General features: G+C 39.8%; 1 protein-coding gene across 1 annotated transcript in view; it reads right to left on the bottom strand.

The window, feature by feature from the left end:
• ARIH1 (ariadne RBR E3 ubiquitin protein ligase 1) overlaps nucleotides 1–17,742 on the bottom strand; it is a 121,511-nt gene extending 103,769 nt beyond the window's left edge. Inside the window, exon 1 of the mRNA XM_049613825.1 lies at nucleotides 17,276–17,742. Coding sequence (XP_049469782.1) covers nucleotides 17,276–17,644 — 369 coding nt within the window. The 5' untranslated portion in view covers nucleotides 17,645–17,742. The remainder of the gene's footprint in view (nucleotides 1–17,275) is intronic.
• Nucleotides 17,743–18,119: the final 377 nt, after the last annotated feature.

The raw sequence follows: 18,119 nt of genomic DNA, 5'->3' as shown, positions 1-18,119 counted from the left end.
CAGGGGCAGATTCAGACTAGGGCCTGATTTAGTCTAAGGTCACACAGTAGTATATACAGGATGAGACTCTAGTCCTAGGTTATAAAGTAGAAGAGTTTTATGAAATGTGAATTAAACAGACAAAATTATTGTTATGTACTTAAGAGTTTTATAAATACTTGTTGTCTCACATATGGAAGAAGATTTCAAATACTGATTTTGGTAAATCTGTATTATACAAAAGAAGGCTGGCTGCTCTATACCCAGTTTGGAGGGCTTTCAAGTCTACTTTTAATTACTCATTAAATGTAACTTTTTTTTTTTAATTCTCATGATCCTGGAACTAAAATCTAGCCTTATAGCCATATCCCTATATCTTACCTTTCCTGTCTTCCACATGGTATCTGTGGTAACTAGCCTCCAAAATGGCCTCAAATGATCTTTATGTCCTGCTATTTGTTCAGACCCCTCCCACACTGGGTTCTAAGGCTAGATCATAGAAGACTTACAGTATCTGTCTTGCTACTTTGATTACTTGTTCTGAAAGAGTGATCATAAGTAGCCCTATAGAGAGGCAGGTGTATAAAGAACTGAGACCTCCTACCAATAGTCAGTGAATAAGCCATCTTGAAAGCACTTCTTCAGCACAAACCAAGCCTGAAGCCTCAGCTGACAAGATGATTACAACCTCATTAGAGACCCTGAGCCAGACCATCCAGTTAAGCAACTCAAAACTATCAGATAATAAATGTTTGGGGTAATTTGTTATATAGCAATTGATAACTAATATAAGTGACTCATCTAAAATCAATTAGCTATAATGAAAAATCATTAAAATTTTTTTAATGTTTATTTTTAAGAGAGAGAGAGAGACAGAGAGACAAAATGGAGGAGGGGCAGAGAGTGCAAGAGAGAGACACAGAATCTGAAGCAGGCTCCAGGCTCTGAGCTATCAGCACAGAGCCCAACGACTCGGGGCTCAAACTCAGGAACCGTGAGATCATAACCTGAGCCGAAGTCAGATGCTTAACTGACTGAGCCACCCAGGTGCCCCTGAAAAATCATTTTAGTATTGTAAAGTTTTACTACACAAAACAAAGAAAAGAGACTACAAGAATTTGGCTCGAAATATCCAACTAAAATCTGAAAAAAGTTTAGTAGAGCAGAAAGTTAAGACCCAGTTTCAACGGTCTCTACCAGTCTGACAGAAACCCATTTCTCAGCTTAACTTCGAACTACTCATCTGTATAATGGAAATAATACCATTTCCCTGGGATTTGTAACAAATTAATACAGGTGAAAACACCTAATATATTCTACAAATATCAGCTGTTACCACTTTTGTCTGTGAGTCTCCTCTTACATAAAAACTAGTAAGTTAGATCTTTTTTCCATCCCATTCTGTTACTTTCCCAAATCTCAGATTCCTTACTCTAATCTTTAAACTGTCATACTTTCTGGCTGGAATCCAAATTCAAAGTGCATTCTGCAGTCCACAAAGTGGCTGCTTGCTCCCATGGAATGCATGCTTCAAAAATCCTCAAGACAGGGGCACCTGGGTGGCTCAGTCAGTTAAGCGTCTGACTTCAGCTCAGGCCATGATGTACCCATGAGTTCAAGCCCCACGTCAGGCTCTGTGCTGACAGCTCAGAGCCTGGAGCCTACTTTGATTCTGTGTCTTCCTCTTTCTCTGTCAATCTCCTGCTCGTGACCGGTTTGCCTCTCAAAAATAAATAAACGTTAAAAAAAAATTTTTTTTTAAAGAATATTCATTGAGTTTTAAAATACTTATTGTTTCCCTTCTAGGGAGGAGAGAGTAGCTAAGAGGTAAACCAGTATTGCCATCTGAACTGGAAAACCCAGATAATGTCCAGAAATCATTCATCTGAAAGCAGTAGAGAGCTAATGAGACAACTAGAGGAACTAGGGATGATCTAACAAATGCAGTGGCTTTTACCTGGGAGCGCATATCAATTCTGAAAGCAAGTAGACCAATAATCTACCACAAAGGGCTACTAATGGGAGGCCGAATAGTGCTTCACCCTGCCAAGATGTTCATATCCTAATACCTGGCAACCTATGAATGTTAAATTACATGGCGAGAGGAAATTAATTAATGTTGCAGATGGAACTAAAATTGATAATCAGCTGACCTAAAAATAAAGAGATTATCCTAGATTATTCAGGTCAACCCAAAATAACCAAAGAGTCACATTCAAACTGAAAGAAGTGTAGGGAGCCTGAGCATGCAACTCTCGTTCTCAGATCCTAAGTTCAAGCCCCATGTTGGGTGTACAGCTTAGTTAAAATAAATAAAAATAAAATAAAAATAAAGTGAAAGAAGGAGGCAAAGCAGAAGTGTCAGAGAGATTTGAAGATGCTATGCTGCTGGCTTTGTAGATCAAGTAAGGGGCCACAAGCTAAGGAATGCAGGTAGCCTCCAGAAGTGACAAAGTGGGTGAGAAAGCCCAGTGAGATTCACTTTGGACTTCTGACTCTCAGAACTACAGAATAATGAATTTATGCTTTAAGGCATTAAGTTTGTGGTAAATTATAGCAAAAAAAAGGAAACTAACACTGAGACTTGAGGGGGGTGTCTCAAGAAATGGAGGAATGGTTGGTCTTTCCTTAAGGCATCTGCTCAATCCTTGGACTAAAAATGGGGCCAAGACTAAAAATCTAATGTTAAAGTCTCTGAAAACCAAAGTGGTGCTTCCAGCAGTCTAGGGAGTCGATGATTAAAGTCTGAGATCCCTAGGAGAGGGACTGCTGAGAATACAGCAGGTTCTTAGTTGAAGGGCCAGAGGCAGATTAGAGAGAGACTGAAACTGAACAGGGCTAAAACTCAGCCTGACTGGATTAAGGAGACCATTCACTCTACCCACTGAACAGAAGAAAGAATGAAAATCCTCTGTGGAGAAATCTATCATCATCCAGAATCCCTAAAATACTTTATACACAACATACAGCATGAAATCAAAAGTATGTCAAATGACATGAACACATGATCAAAAACTAAGAGAAAAAAATATATATGAAGAAACTAACAGTTACTGGAGTTAGCTGACAAAACTTGTAAGAATAAATGATTAATATGCTAGAGAAAACAGATGAAAAGAAGTCACCATAAAATTAGCATCTACAGAAAAGAATCAAATGGAAACTCTAGAATTAAAAAATACATCAGAGGGGTACCTGGATGGATCAGTCAGTTGAGTATCCATCCGGCTCTTGATTTCAGCTCAGGTCATGATGCCAGGGTCGTGGGATCATGCCACACATCTGGCTCCATGCTGAGCGTGGAGCCTGCTTAAGATACATTCTCATTCCCTCCCTCTCTCTCTCTTGGTATTCACCTTCAAATGCCCTCTCTGCAAGGAGAGCTTTCACACCATTCTTACTTTCTTACACTCTAATAAACCTTTACCTGCTGCTTAAAAAAATTATTTCTCTTTCTCTCCCCCCCACCTTTTCTGCTCATGCTCTCTAAAATAAAATAAATTTAAAAAATACAAACAAATTAAGAATTGGATCAAGAAGGCGTGTGGGTGGCTTAGTCGGTAAAGTGTCATAATCTCATGATTCATGGGTTCGAGTCCCGCATTGAGCTCTCTACTGTCAGCTCAGAGCCTGCTTTGAATCCTCTGTCTCCCTCTCTCTCTCTGCCCCTCCCCGACTCACGTGCACCCGCACTTTCTCTCTCAAAAATAAATAAACATTAAAAAAAAAAAAATCAGATCAGGAAAAGACAGATTTAGAGACCCAGAAGATAAATCAATAGAAATTACCTAATCTGAAACAGAGAAAAGAGGATGTTAAGATACACAAAAGAGCACTAAACACATATGGCACATAACAAAAAGCTTTAAGCTAAGTGTAACTGAAGTTTCAGAAGGAAAGGGGATGAAGGCAGAGCTGAGAATTTCCAAAACTGATAAAAGACATCACCTCCACAGATCTGAAAGGATCTGAAAACCCAAAGTGAGATAATAACAAAGAAAACCACTAGACACAAAGTAAAAAGTCCCTCAAACACTCAGATTAAAGACTTCATTAAGCCTTCTCCCACCACAAACAATGGAAGCCAGAAAACAACAGATACTGAAAGAAAACAACTACAACCTAAAATTATATACATAACAAAATATTCTTTGAAACAGAATTGAAATAAAAGTACGTAAAAAAATATTTACTAAGTACCTAATATGTGTCAGGTACTGTTGTGGGCACGGGGACTGCAGCAATGAATAAAGCAAAGTCCTGCTCTCACATGGCTTTCATTCTAATGTAAAAAATCAGAATATAAACAAACTAACAATTGGGATGTGTCAAGTGGTATCTCTACTAGCTCTTCCTTGAAAAAATTAAGCCTCTCATCCCATTTCCAACATCTTTCCCCTACTAGTCATATCTTATGGTTCATATTTCCTAGATTTTATTTAACTATAGAGGCTAATATTTCTGTTAATACCACTCAGAGCATCTACCATAGCTTATAAATAAAAGTTTCAGATCAGTAATAACTTGTAATTTATAAACTACTGCTAATTAATAATAAATTCAAGTAGCGTGGTTAGTCATAGTTCTGTTTGAAGGCCAACATGACTTTTTCTTAACAACTCAGAAATATTTCATAATATCAGAGCAACAATTCTCAATCTGTTTGGTCTCAGAACTCCCTCTCACCTTAAAAATTATTGAGGATGCCAAAGAGTTTTGTTTATGTGGGTTATAACTATCAATATTTACCACTAGCTACTAAAACAAAATTTTAAAAATATTTACTAACTCATTAAGATAACAGAAATAGATCCCAGTATAGATTAACACAAAAAAACACTTTTATGAAAATAAATATATGCTCTGACACAAAAAAGCTGGGGTGAGAAGAGTGCACTATTTCACAAGTTTGAAAGTGTTCAATATTTGGCTAAATAGAAAATAGCTGGGTTCTCATATCTGCTACTGCATTGTCTCTTGGATATGCTGTTTTATTTGAAGAATAAAAAAGATGTGGCTTCATAAAGTAAGTATTTTGAAAAAAAAGAGGAGCACTTGGGGCTCCTGGCTGGCTCAGTTGGTACAGCACGTGACTCTTGATTTCGGGGTTGTAAGTTCGAACCGCACATTGAGTGTACAGATTACTCAAAAAAATAAAATAAAAAGGAGCACTTTCATAGGCTTTTCAATTAATTATGGATATTCTTTTTGATATTAAGCCAAAATTCAAAAAGTAGCTCTTTTTTTTTTTTAAGTTTATTTATTTATTTTGAGAGAGTGTGAGGGGGCAGGCAGAGAGAGAGAGGCAGAGAGAGAATTCCAAGCAGGCGTCACACTCTCAGAGCAAAGCCCAATGCGGGCTCAATCCCATGAACCATGAGATCAGGACCTGAGCCAAAATCAAGAGCCAGACACTTAACCAACAGAGCCACCCAGGCACCCCAAAAACATGGTTGTTTCTTAAAGGCTGGTCACAAGGTAGAATCTGAAACCATGTCAAAGAACTTTTCATACTCTTATATTAAAATCTGGTGGTCTATCTTGTACTCTTAACGGACCACTTACCAAGGCATGGTTGTGAAGTATTGTAATTGGTCAACGGAAAATTGGTCATTTGGAAAATATTGATTCATTATGTTAATTACATGGATCTTCCAAATATTGATATATTTTATTACACAGTATTCCATCAGAACTTTTTAAGTATTAGAAAGCTGTCAGTCTCACAGTGGCAAACATAAGTGTTCCAAAATTCTAATTTTCACTTACAAACTTAAAAAATGTTATCATTGGCAATATAATGTAAGCAGTCTTCCTTTAAATAACAGGTGTACTTCATTCATTTGGAGAAACATTTACCATACGTTTGCCATTTGTCTAAATAACTAGTCATTATTTCAAGAAAAAAATGGTGTTCCATCAAACACGTGACTTGTACAGCTCACAAAACTGCACAAAAGTGTATCTTCAAGACAACTTCTGTAACTTTAGTATGCTCAAGTGCTTCATGCATATCCAATTTTGCCACCTAAGCTATAAAAAAGATGTGTACTTAAAGGATAAAATATAAAACTAATAACTTTTACTACTTCATCCAGAACAAATGAAAAATTTTTCTTTACTGTGTGTACAGGTGAAGATACAGTAACTACTAGTATTTTGGGGTGCCACTTATTTTATGTGCTAGCATTTCCAAGGTTTTACCTACCCACTGCTTTCTGCACCATCAGCACAGAAGTCAACACATTAAAAAAGGCAAAAGTCTTAGTATTATCATACAATGGTTTTGCTCTCATGGACCATACTTTGAGAACTACAGCATTAGTGGCTCAATTTTTTTAAATCACTGTCAGTTCATATAAAGTGGCAGGGAACAACATGCAAATAATAAACTTTTTTTTTTTTAATGTTTATTTATTTTTGAGACAGAGACAGAGCATGAACGGGGGAGGGTCAGAGAGAGGGAGACACAGAATCTGAAACAGGCTCCAGGCTCTGAGCTGTCAGCATAGTGCCCGACGCGGGGCTTGAACTCACGGACCGCAAGATCATGACCTGAGCTGAAGTCGGCCACTTAACCGACTGAGCCACCCAGGCGCCCCGCAAATAATAAACTTTAAAAGTGTTGCTATATATTCAGAGGCCTTAAAAAGTTTGTCCTCTTGGAATTTAAACATTTTTTCTTACTTCTTACACTCTATCACTGTGGCATTATCTACAAATCATAAAATAATTTATTAGTGCCAAAAGAAATCTTATCTGGCTCCCTTTGGTTTACAGGTAAGGAAACTGAGGAAGCAAGCGTTTACTAGGTAGGGACAAACCAAGCATTTACTGAGTTTCTACGATGGCAAAGACTGCTGGTGTGCCACACACTACGGATGAAGAAGATTCAGCTCTCACACTCAAAACCCTCATACCTAGCTAGTTGAAGAGACTTAAGTATTGGGATGGCTATATTACAACCTCACACAGGCTGTAGCAACATCCCCATGAAATGCTATGCAAACATAGACAAGGAAGCACTAGAAAGGTATCGAAGGAGGACATGGTAAGAGATCTGGTAATATCTGAGCAGGGTCTGAATAGAAGCACAACAAGCAGTTAAGAGAAGAAAGAGTATCAGAAGAGGGAGGAGAATGAGCAAATTTAAGAAAACATAAATATGGGGGCGCCTGGGTGGCACAGTCGGTTAAGCGTCCGACTTCAGCCAGGTCACGATCTCACGGTCCGTGAGTTCGAGCCCCGCGTCGGGCTCTGGGCTGATGGCTCGGAGCCTGGAGCCTGTTTCCGATTCTGTGTCTCCCTCTCTCTCTGCCCCTCCCCCGTTCATGCTCTGTCTCTCTCTGTCCCAAAAATAAATAAAAAACGTTGAAAAAATTAAAAAAAAAAAAAAAAGGAAAACATAAATATGTATTATATATTAAGAAATTATAACCTCAACAAAGAGCAGTAAGAAGAAAGAGAAATTATAAATAGTGCAATTGGGGGTGGTAGAAGAATCAGGAACAATAGCAGCTGACACTGAGAGAAATCAGCTGACATCAAGATGGGGAAGCCGTGAATGCCATATTAAGGAATCTGGACTAATAATAGTAGGGGAGGGAAGGGGTGGACAGGGAAGTTTTTTTTAAGCAGGAAAATGACTACTATATTTGTATTTGGTAATATGACATAAACTAGAAGCCTGGAGACAGTGAGGCAAAAAGAGGCCCTAAATTAGGATTAGTTAGTATAACAATTAGGAATAACTTAAAACAAATTTCAGGGACGCCTGGGTGGCTCAGTCGGTTAAGCATCCAACTTTGGTTGAGGTTATGATCTTGCGGTTCGTGGGTTCAAGCCCCACATTGGGCTCTGTGCTGCCGGCTCAGAGCCTGGAGCCTGTTTCAGAGTCTGCCTCTCCCTCTCTCTCTACTCCTCCCCTGCTTGCACTCTGTCTCTCTCTCTCAAAATAAATACACATTAAAAAAACAAAAACAACAACAAATTTCAGAGGTAACTTGATCAGGGCTAATTGGATATGTGAAACGCAGAAAAAAAAAATTAAGGGTGACTCTCAAATTTCAAGAACGGTTCATTTGTAAATCAGTCAAAGAAAGAAGAGCCTTAAGGAGAGAATGCAGTAAATTTGGGTTTCAAATGGGTTTCAGAGAAATACCTGTTCAAAATGTCACAAATGTCAACTCAAGTGCCCACGTTACAGATTTTGACTTGTAAATACTTGCTAAGAATCAGAAAATACTTCTCAGTCTCTAGCTTATACTCAATCCCTAAAAAAATGTACAATTTTGATTAAGAGGAAGGATATATTACCAAGTAATTAGAGCCTGTTAATATTTGAATTAGAAGTATGACAGTTTCAAAGGAGATAGCAGAACAAGCCTGGGGAGAAGTGTCTGAAATTATAGCTATTCTTAGCTTTGTCTAAACAAATGTCTTAGTTATAAGGAAATGTTACCTAATACTTCATTATCTGCTGTACTTTTTGCCAAAATGTATTAAGTGTCAGGTCACTTGTGACACTTCCTTTAAATGGAACACAGCAAAAATGAAAAATGCTATTGAACAATGTTTACATTAAGAAAAAAAAAAATTTACACAAGTGCCTGGGTGACTCACTCGGTTAAGCCTCTGACTCTTGGTTTTGGCTCAAGTCATGATCTCACCATTTGTGGGTTCAAGCCCGGCATTAGGCTCCAAACTGACAGTGCAAAGCCTGCTTCAGATTCTCTCTCTCCTCTGCTCTCAGTCCCTCCCCCAATCGTGTTCTCTCTCTCAAAATAAATAAATAAACTTACACACACACACACACACACACACACACACACACACACAATTCCTAGTACAGTATTTGGCATTTCTCATTCAAATCCTTACAACCTTTTGATCTTAATACTAGCATTCTCATTTTTAGAAATGAAGAAAGTAGAACTCTGAAAAGTTAATCTACCAGAGCAGCTAACTCAGTAAGAATTTCTTAAACTGCCTTCTGAGATACAAACTACCCATCCGTTTAATGCAAATACCAATTGGGCACCTTATAAGCACCAAGATACAACAGAAATGAGACATTACTCAATATAAAGCTAGATGACCCCTTATCGCTGAGTAAATGAAAATTTAGGAATAAAGCAAAAATTTAGAATTTCACATATGATTGTAGAAACCTACTGACTCTATGATGTGCTATTTTTTTTTAGAATTGAAGACACAACAGTGGCCCACATTTTAACTCATTTGGGGAGTTTTGTTTTGCTGTTTTAAATATATTAAGTTTTTTAAAACATGGGGGGAAAAAAAGGCAAAAACTGTCACTACTATCTCTATAGGCCCCAAAGGATACAGCTATCCCAAATTAGGAGCCTCTGATTATAAATCATTCTCTCACAAGTGATCATCCCAAAAAAATCAGCCCAAATAAATGCTCATTCTTGTATTTATTCCATCATTTAATGGGAATAATTAAACTATTCAACAAAGCTATACAGTAACAGTATGATAACATACAAAGGATGACCTATATATTGTTAAGGTCTTAGCAAAATTATGGCCTGCGACACTACCTATTAGAAGAAAGAGTCTAGGGGTGTCTCGGTGGCTCAGTTAAGTGTCTGACTTCAGCTCAGGTCATGATCTCATGGTTCATGGGTTCGTGCCCCACATCAGGCTCTGTGCTGACAGCTCAGAGCCTGGAGCCTGCTTTGGATTCTGTGTCTCCCTCTCTCTCTGCCCTCCCCCTACTAGCACTCTATCTCCCTCTCACTCAAAAATAAACATTAAAAAAAAAATAGATAAATAAGAGTCTAAAGAAAATAGAAAAGCAGGCAATGTACATTATCAAAAATATAGGTTCATTGTTGTACTAGGAACAACGAAAGAGGGACAGATTAACTTCAGGGAGAAAAGTTGTTCCTTCAAGGAAGAAAAGCTTCCAAAACAATAATTACATTAAGAAAAAAAATTTATCCAAAGGGTGATCCTAGGAACCATAGGTAAAAGTTACAACAGCAGCAAGCAGACTTTTAATTTCATTTAAAAACAAAATCAAGAGTTAAATTTGGAATAGGCTACATCACAAAACAGTTCACTGTCACTTAATTTGTAGCTAAGCAGAGATCGGAATATTACAGAGACGAAATGGACATGAACAGGGGCTCTCAACCCTGGGTGTGCATTAAAGTAAATCCAGGGAGGGGGGTGGGAGGGAGGGGAGGGTGGGTGATGGGTATTGAGGAGGGCACCTTTAGGGATGAGCACTGGGTGTTGTATGGAAACCAATTTGACAATAAATTTCATATATTAAAAAAAAAAAGTAAAAGAAACATTAAAAAAAAAAAAAAAAGTAATCCAGGGAATATTAATCACAGTGTCTGGTCCAAACTCCCAGAGACCTATCTGCTTAGTCTGGGGTGGGGCCTGAGTGCCTGCATTTAAAAAAAATCTCAGGGAGAGACCCCTGGGTGGCTCAGTTGGTTAAACATCAGACTTAGGCTCAGGTCTTGATCTCTAGGTTTGTGAGCTAGAGCTAGAGCCCTGTGTCAGGCTCTTTGCTGACACCCAGGAGCCTGGAGCTTGCTTCAGATTTTGTGTCTCCCTCTCACTGCCCCTCCCTCGCTCAATCTGTGTGTGTATCTCTCTTTCTCTCAAATAATAAATAAATTTTTAAAAGTCTCAGGGAAAGAAATCTGAATACTGTGTCAATGTCAATCTACTGGTTGTAACATTATGATATAGTTTTGCAAGATGTTACTGCAAAAAATCAATAGTGTACATGGGATCGCTCTGTATTATTTCTTGCAACTGAAATTAAAAGTGTGAAAAAATCCCCAGATGATCCCACTATGTAGGTAAAGCAAAAAAAAAAAAAAAAAAAAATTTGGTGGACTGAAGAATCTCAAATTCCTGCCAATTCTAAGAGACTGGAAACTATTCTTTTAAATCTTAGCCATTGAAAAGTAATTAGGAATGTTTATCATTTAAAGATACAATACTGCTCTCTAAAGAGCCAAATACAAACAATTTCTAGTTAATCCAAAATAAAAAATCCAAACTACTATGCCCTCCCATTTGTATATAAATTGACCGGACAGATAAACATTATACATGGTTGTCCTTCACCTCTTGACTAAGCCAAATATAGATGCATACACACACAAGATGGTAGAACCTCTAAGATGGCCCCAGAGATACCCACCTCTTGGTCTTCACACTTTTGTGTAATCCCCTCCTGAACATGTGGATACAGTTTTTCACTTACAAGTAAAATATAACAAAGTGATGAGATATCAATTCTAAGATGAAGTTATAAAAAGATTGTGGCTTCCATCTTGGAGGCTCTCAGTCAGACTCTTCATTCTGAGGGAAGGGAACTGTGTTATAGCCCCTTTCTGGAGAAGACCACATGGCAAGGAACTTAGGTCTCCGGCCAACAACCAGCCAGTGAAAACCTGAGGCCTGACAACAGCCACATGAGTGAGCATCGAAGGGGATCCTCCCCAAGTCAAGCCTTGAGAACTGCAATTCAGCTGATACCTTGGTTGCAGCCCTTAACAGAGACCCTGAGCCAGAGGCACCCAGCTCAGCTGTACCCAGAATCATGACTCACAGAAACTGTGAGATAATAAGCGTTGTTCTCAAGCCACTAAGTTTTGGGGAAATACAGGGTTAAAGATAACTAATACATACAGTTACCACAGGTCAAACCCAAAATAAAGGAATCTAACCTGATGGCTTCTGACTACCTTTCTTCAGATCATCAAACCTCCCAGCTTCTGCAACATTATCACCCACAGTTAATAAACTCTGTTCCACTTTAGCAGACCTCACCATTATCCTGACACCCTCCTCCTTCTCACTTCATTCAATTTCTTAAAATGGCTTCCTATCCCTCTTTCCTATCTATCCAAATCCTAGCCATCTTCCAGATAACACCCACAGATGTCTCTTCCATGAATATCTATTACTTCCCAGTTAGCACAACTTACTGACCTAACACTTGATTAAACAACTTACTGACCCTAATAGCTTTGAGTGTCTAAATTCAAAGAGATCATCAACTCCTTGAGAATGTCTTCTCATATTTTCAACATTTAGTACAGTATTAAACAGGAGCATTTACAGTATTCAAAACCTTAAATCCTTTCCAATGTATTAAATAAAGAATCTCAGTTATGTTTGTAAGCAAGAAAGAAAGAAAGAGAAAGAAAGAGAAAAGAATAAAACCCAGGGGGTAAGGAAAGGTGGAAGGAAAACCAAGGGTTCTAATCTAGAATGTTAAGAGGCCACTAGTTTGGTATGCATGTTTGAAATAACTGAGTAAAGACCACTTCAGGGGCGCCTGGGTGGCTCAGTCAGTTAAGTGTCTGACTTCAGCTCAGGTGATGATCTCGCAATTTGAGAGTTTGAGCCCCACATCCCAGGCTCTGTGCTGACAGCTCAGAGCCTGGAGCCTGCTTCAGATTCTTTGTCTCCCTCTCTCTCTGCACCTCCCCTGGCTTGTGCTCTTTCTGTCTCTCTCTCTTTCTCTCTCTCTCTCAAAAAAAAAAAAAAGACCACTTTATCTGAAGGATAGCGGTAACGATGACAAATCCCCTCCCAGTTGATTAGCCCAGTAAGTGTTGTCCATGCTCTTGAAATTTTCCTTTTATTAGTTTCTTAAACAATTTGCCTTCCATCATTAACTCACTTCTGTAGTATATTCCAACTAGATCAGTGGTTCTCAAACTTTGGCTTGCATCGGCATCACCTGAAATGTTCATTTAGACAGACTGCTGGACACCACCCCTCCCGCCAGTTTTATTCACAGGACTACTGCCATAAGTGACTTAATAAGAATTAATGTAATTTAAAACCTACAGCTCAAGTAAGTTCAAGGAGATTAGCTGGGAAAAAATAGTTCAAGTTCAAGAGAAATAAACCAAACACCTTAATAGCTTCAAGATACACACAGTCGCCCCTTCCTCTCCCTCTTCCACCATTCAAATAGTTAAACAATTTAAGTTCATCTCGATAATATGCACACTTGAATTCATTTCTTGGAAACAATGAGCATCTCCAATTAACTGAGGTTTTACGAGGATTTTAGATAAACAAAACACCAATGTAAAAAAAAAAAAAAAAAGGGCAATCTAATATTTCAACTCCCTTAATTTCCCAGATTGGAAAAAAAAAAAAAGCAAACAAAAACTGAAGGTTCTGATATGTAAACAAAACTTACCATCTGGAGGAAAAGTCAAGGCTAGAACTGACTCCTGAGCCAGTAAACTGAAATACACTGCTTCTCAATTTATGCTTGAAACCACACCTTAGAAGTTAATTAAGTCTTTTAATTAGATAAATACATAAATAGGTGAAATAGAATTAAAGACTTAAAATCAATAGTCAAAAGAAAGTTCCCCCTGAAAAGATGATATATCTGTTGTCTTTAAAACAGGTCATTTAGCATAATCTTATAATAGCAAGACACCCACCCACCCACATCTTTATACCTTCTCTGTGACCACTCACATCCATCAGCCCATGCTCCTCTTCTGCAGCACACTCTTTAAAAGTGGTATTCCTAAGGGTACTGCCCTTCTCACTCTACTCATTCTCCCTGAATGAGTCAAAATCATGACAGTAGATGAACTATGACTATTCCAGTAGCTGAGAACTATCATTGGAGCAGCTAAAAATATATAAATGCTCAGGCTCCAACTCAGACTTAACTAATGAACAACAATCTCTGGGAATGAAGCCCAAGGACCTCTATGTTCCCCATTTCTATATGCTCCTTAGGCAAGAACCATGTCCTCTATCTACTCAACGGTGACTAGCATACATACACAAGCACAACCAACATTTGTTGAATAATGTTGTGGAAACACAAAACAGCAAGTATAAACACCTTCAACTGCAGAACTGTGTAGTGTTTAATAAATTATCAAGCTACTAGTAATTACATTAGAAAGCCACTGTTTAACTATACTAGTTAAGTAAATACAGTTGGGTAGTTAAGGGCTTTAAGTACTTCTCTACCACTGGTATAGGTTTAAAAAAAATCCCTGATCTTTTCTTGAAGTCCACAAGATAATGTAGGTAGCCACAAAGGATTTAAATATAACAAGGCCAAATTAAACTATAACAAGAGAGTTACAGAAAGCTAGAAAACCAAGAGTATTCTAAAAGAAAAACTGTTAAGCTAAAACTACACTGCAGATATCTACAAATAACAGTATTAATCTCCTGTTGCCCAGAACTACTCTCCCAGAAGTAGTAATCAAATTCCCAAGGAAAAATTAAATTTGGCAATCTTTTCAAATTTCAATCTTTTTCTCCTGCAAATTCATTTTCAAATTCAATAACATACTTGATTTCATATTGAAAAGTAGCATTAGAGAGCAGAGGATTTAAATTTTTTAGAATTAACAGTAAGCTCTCTAATGTGAACTAAGTAAAACAATGGTTTTTAACTTGATAAACTTAAAACTTATGGCCCCATTAAACATTTTTTTTTAATTGAAAAACGTAGACAACTGATATTTAAAACTTCAGGAAATATAAAGGGATCTTATAAATCAATAAAAGAAAAAAATCCCCCAAAAGGGAGCAAAATGAGCAAAAGCAAAGGGCAATTTACAAAAGAAAAACCAACACCTAATAAACATGTTAAAAGTTCTACTTCGTGTTTTGTTTTTTTAAAGAAGGAAATTTTTTAAATGATGACTGTTTTATCCCAATCAAGAACCGACTGGTCGGGGGAAACTAATATAACCTTTCTGAAAACAATGTGATAGGTAGTACGTATCAAATGCCTTGAAAATAACCACATCATTTGACTCAGAAATTCAATTTATCCTAAGAAAATAACACATTCAAAGATTTATCTAAGAGGATATTACCAATGAAGTTTATAAAAGCCACAACTGGAAAATAAAGGAAGGCCAATAATAATAGATGGATTAGATAAATTACTTTAGATCCGTAATCATGTAAACACTGGAAAAAGTTATTAAGAGAAAGTTGAGATTCCTTCTGTTTTTGTAACCTGCTTTTTTTTTTACTGAAAACATAGAGCATATGGTATGATTCTGTTGCTATTGAAAAATATGTATAGCTCACCCAGAGGTCTGGAGAGATAACTACAGTTTAAATTTTGGTGCATCTCTCTTGGTGTAGATCTAATCTTTTTTTTTCCCCCTTGCCTAGTCAGTTTTTTCTTACAGTGTGCATGCCTTACCAGTATAACTTTTTAAACCTATTAACATAACAAACCCATACTATAACCAAAGCCTGGTTCAGAAGTATACCATTTGGAGAAAAAATGGTCTGAGATAAATCTTATTCTTTGATTTACTGATATTGTGAAATAGAAACCTAACAAGGAATAGATATTTATATATTCTGGAATTCCATTTAAGAGCATCCTTAACATGAAGTTGACTAGAAAAAAGACAGTTTTCAAAAATCAGGCATGGAAACACGGTAAAAGAACACCTAAAAAAAAACCCCTAGTATTTTATAGTCCCTATTAGCTCAGTTCATCTGCGTTTATTCTCTCCTCCCTAAACTAACAAAGAAAGAATGATGTCATATGCATTAGCTACATCTCTGTTCCAGAAGTCCTATAAAGAACTTGCATGGTTTGGCCTTAGTGATTGAGACACACCTAAGAGCTGAGAAAGTTGGATGAGATTTACTACATGAAAACAAATAAGTTAAAAGGTTAAACAATAAATATCCATTATCCATGAGTTTTTTAAGCTAATTAAAATGCCAATAAGCTAGATAAGTTTGAAAATTTTAGATTTTATATAATGCAGTTGTAAATAAAAAGAGAATTCAGGGTCTTACTCTAAATTCTTTTAATTTCCTCAAAAAAAAGAAAAAAGTCAATTTAGTGGCATAAGCTGTCATATTTTTAGAATCAGAAAAAGAGCAATAAAGCTTATCTTCCTTCTACATCCCTTCCATTTCCTCCTTAGGCTGCAATATCTATATGAAAGTTTGAGATTTCCACAGTTCAATACTAACATTATAGATCAGATATTTTTTACTATTCCTCAAAATACGGTCTTCAAATGAACCTGAAGAGATGGTTCAATTGGAAGTGCTGCTTACTAGACAATACTGTAAAAATCTGTTAATCATGCAAACTGAACAAGTAGGCAGTGACATACTACTGCCAATTTGTCAGTGAATATTAGCCAACCAATTCTAAGGGAGAAAAAAAAAAAAAGTAATGACTGACATACAAGGCAACAGTAACTTGCTCGTATGTATAGTCCCCTTACTTGTAACTAATGTTTTCTAAAAGTTGCGCTGAATCAAGACTTCGTTTTTATTCTTCGGTCATATCCCTGACCTTTCATCATAACTGGTTTTTTTTCCCCAAACAAATGTAAACTTTTGATTTCCTAAAGCTCAAAAATACAAAATCTGACCCACGAGGCTAAATGGATTGTGGTTATCAACTTAAACCAAGCCTACTCACCACGAAATAAAAATTATCAGAGAGTCCAGAAGCAGAAAGTCTCTACTTTCTAACTCACAATAGAGTCTTGTCTAATATTAGACAGTAACACTGCGTTTTGTTGTTTTAGCTGCAAAGCTGGGTATGCAATCTGCAGTAACCATTCCATCAGCTTCAAGTAAATCCTACGCTACCTCTGGGAAAAGTAGCAGTTAGGTCCCAAGCAAACAGCAGAGACTGATAAAGAGATACAGGCAGAAGCCTCAACATCAGAAAAGAAGGCCCATCAGCACCTCTTCCGAGAAACAGTTCCCTTCCCCCACCTTTAAGTAGGCACTTAAGACTGCCAAGCAGATCCATTTCTTTATTAACTGGTGCCCACTTGGGGCAACCGTACACCAAACTGCTCTTAGGCCTACTCCAACCCCTTCCAAAAGTGCTCAAGCGAGCCTGAAAGCCGGGGTAACCCTCTTAGGGGCCCCGTTCTTCCTGCTCTTCTCCACCCGTCCTCCGCCCCGCCCCGCCCCTGTAAGCGCTCCTCCGGCCAGAGGAAGGACACCGGGCCCAGGGACCGGCAGGAATTGCCCGCAAGAGAAGTCTCAGGCGGCCGGAGGCCTCCGCCATAGCAGGACCTGGAAAGCACCGCCCCCAGCGCACCTCCCCACACCCGGCTAACCGGCGAATGTCTGCTTTCGACACCCTCTATCCCCAGCAGAGGCAGCGGAGGAGACAGGGCCGGGAGGCAGCGGGCAAGGCTACGCAGCAGGCCCGAGCCTGCCCCTCAGGCCGCCGAATCTGCTCCCCAGTCCGGCCGGGTCAAGTCAGCGCGGCGGCCACCCTCACCTGGATGACCTCGTTGACCTCCCGGATACATTCCACCATGTGTTGCAGAATCTGCTCGGCCGTGAGCACCTCGTAGCGGTAATCCTCCTCCTGCTCGTGCCCTGGCCCGCCGCCGCCGCCACCGCCGCCACCGCCGCCGCCGGGCCCCAGAGCGCTGCCGCCGCCGCCGCCCGTCTCCCCGCACAGCAGTCCGTCCCGCTCCCCGCCGACGCCCAGCCCGGGCTCCACCAGCTCCACCTCGCCCAGATCCAGGTTATCATCGTCCGGCTCATCCTCGTCCTCGTCTTCCTCCTCCTCGGCGCCGCTGTCCTCCTCGCTGCACTCTTCGTCCTCGTCGAACTCGTAGTTGTAGCCCTCGTCCGAGTCCATGGCGCGACACGCGAGGGCCCGGCGGACGCTGGCCCTGAGGCGGGGAGAGGGCGGGGACGCCGAGGCCCCGGCTCTCGCTCCGGCTCCGGCTGATGTCCGGACGCAGGCCTGGCTCCGGCCCCGCGGGCCGCGGCTCCTCCCCGGGCGCGGCGGTTGGCGGTTGGCGGCTGGCGGCGGCGGGGAGGGCGCGGAGGAGGGAGGGAGGGAGCGAGGGGGCCGCTTGCCGCCCGCCTCAGTCAGACGCGGCTCCGCTCCGGCCTCCGAGAGAAAACAGTCCCCAGCGCCACCTCCACGGCCGCTGCTACCGCTACTGAGCCAACAAAGGGGCGTGCGTCACCGCGTCGCGCTGCGTCGTCGCGTCACTCCTCTTGGCGTCACCGCGCCCCGCCCCGCCGCCCCTGCGTGGAGTGTGGGGAGACCCCACGGCCCGGCCTGGCTATGGGAGCGCGGCGCCGCGGGAATCGCCTTCTCGGTA

Source organism: Panthera uncia (genome assembly GCF_023721935.1).
Source record: "Panthera uncia isolate 11264 chromosome B3 unlocalized genomic scaffold, Puncia_PCG_1.0 HiC_scaffold_1, whole genome shotgun sequence".
Taxonomy (NCBI): Eukaryota; Metazoa; Chordata; class Mammalia; order Carnivora; family Felidae; genus Panthera; species Panthera uncia.
This window is presented reverse-complemented; position numbering and strand designations above follow the sequence as displayed.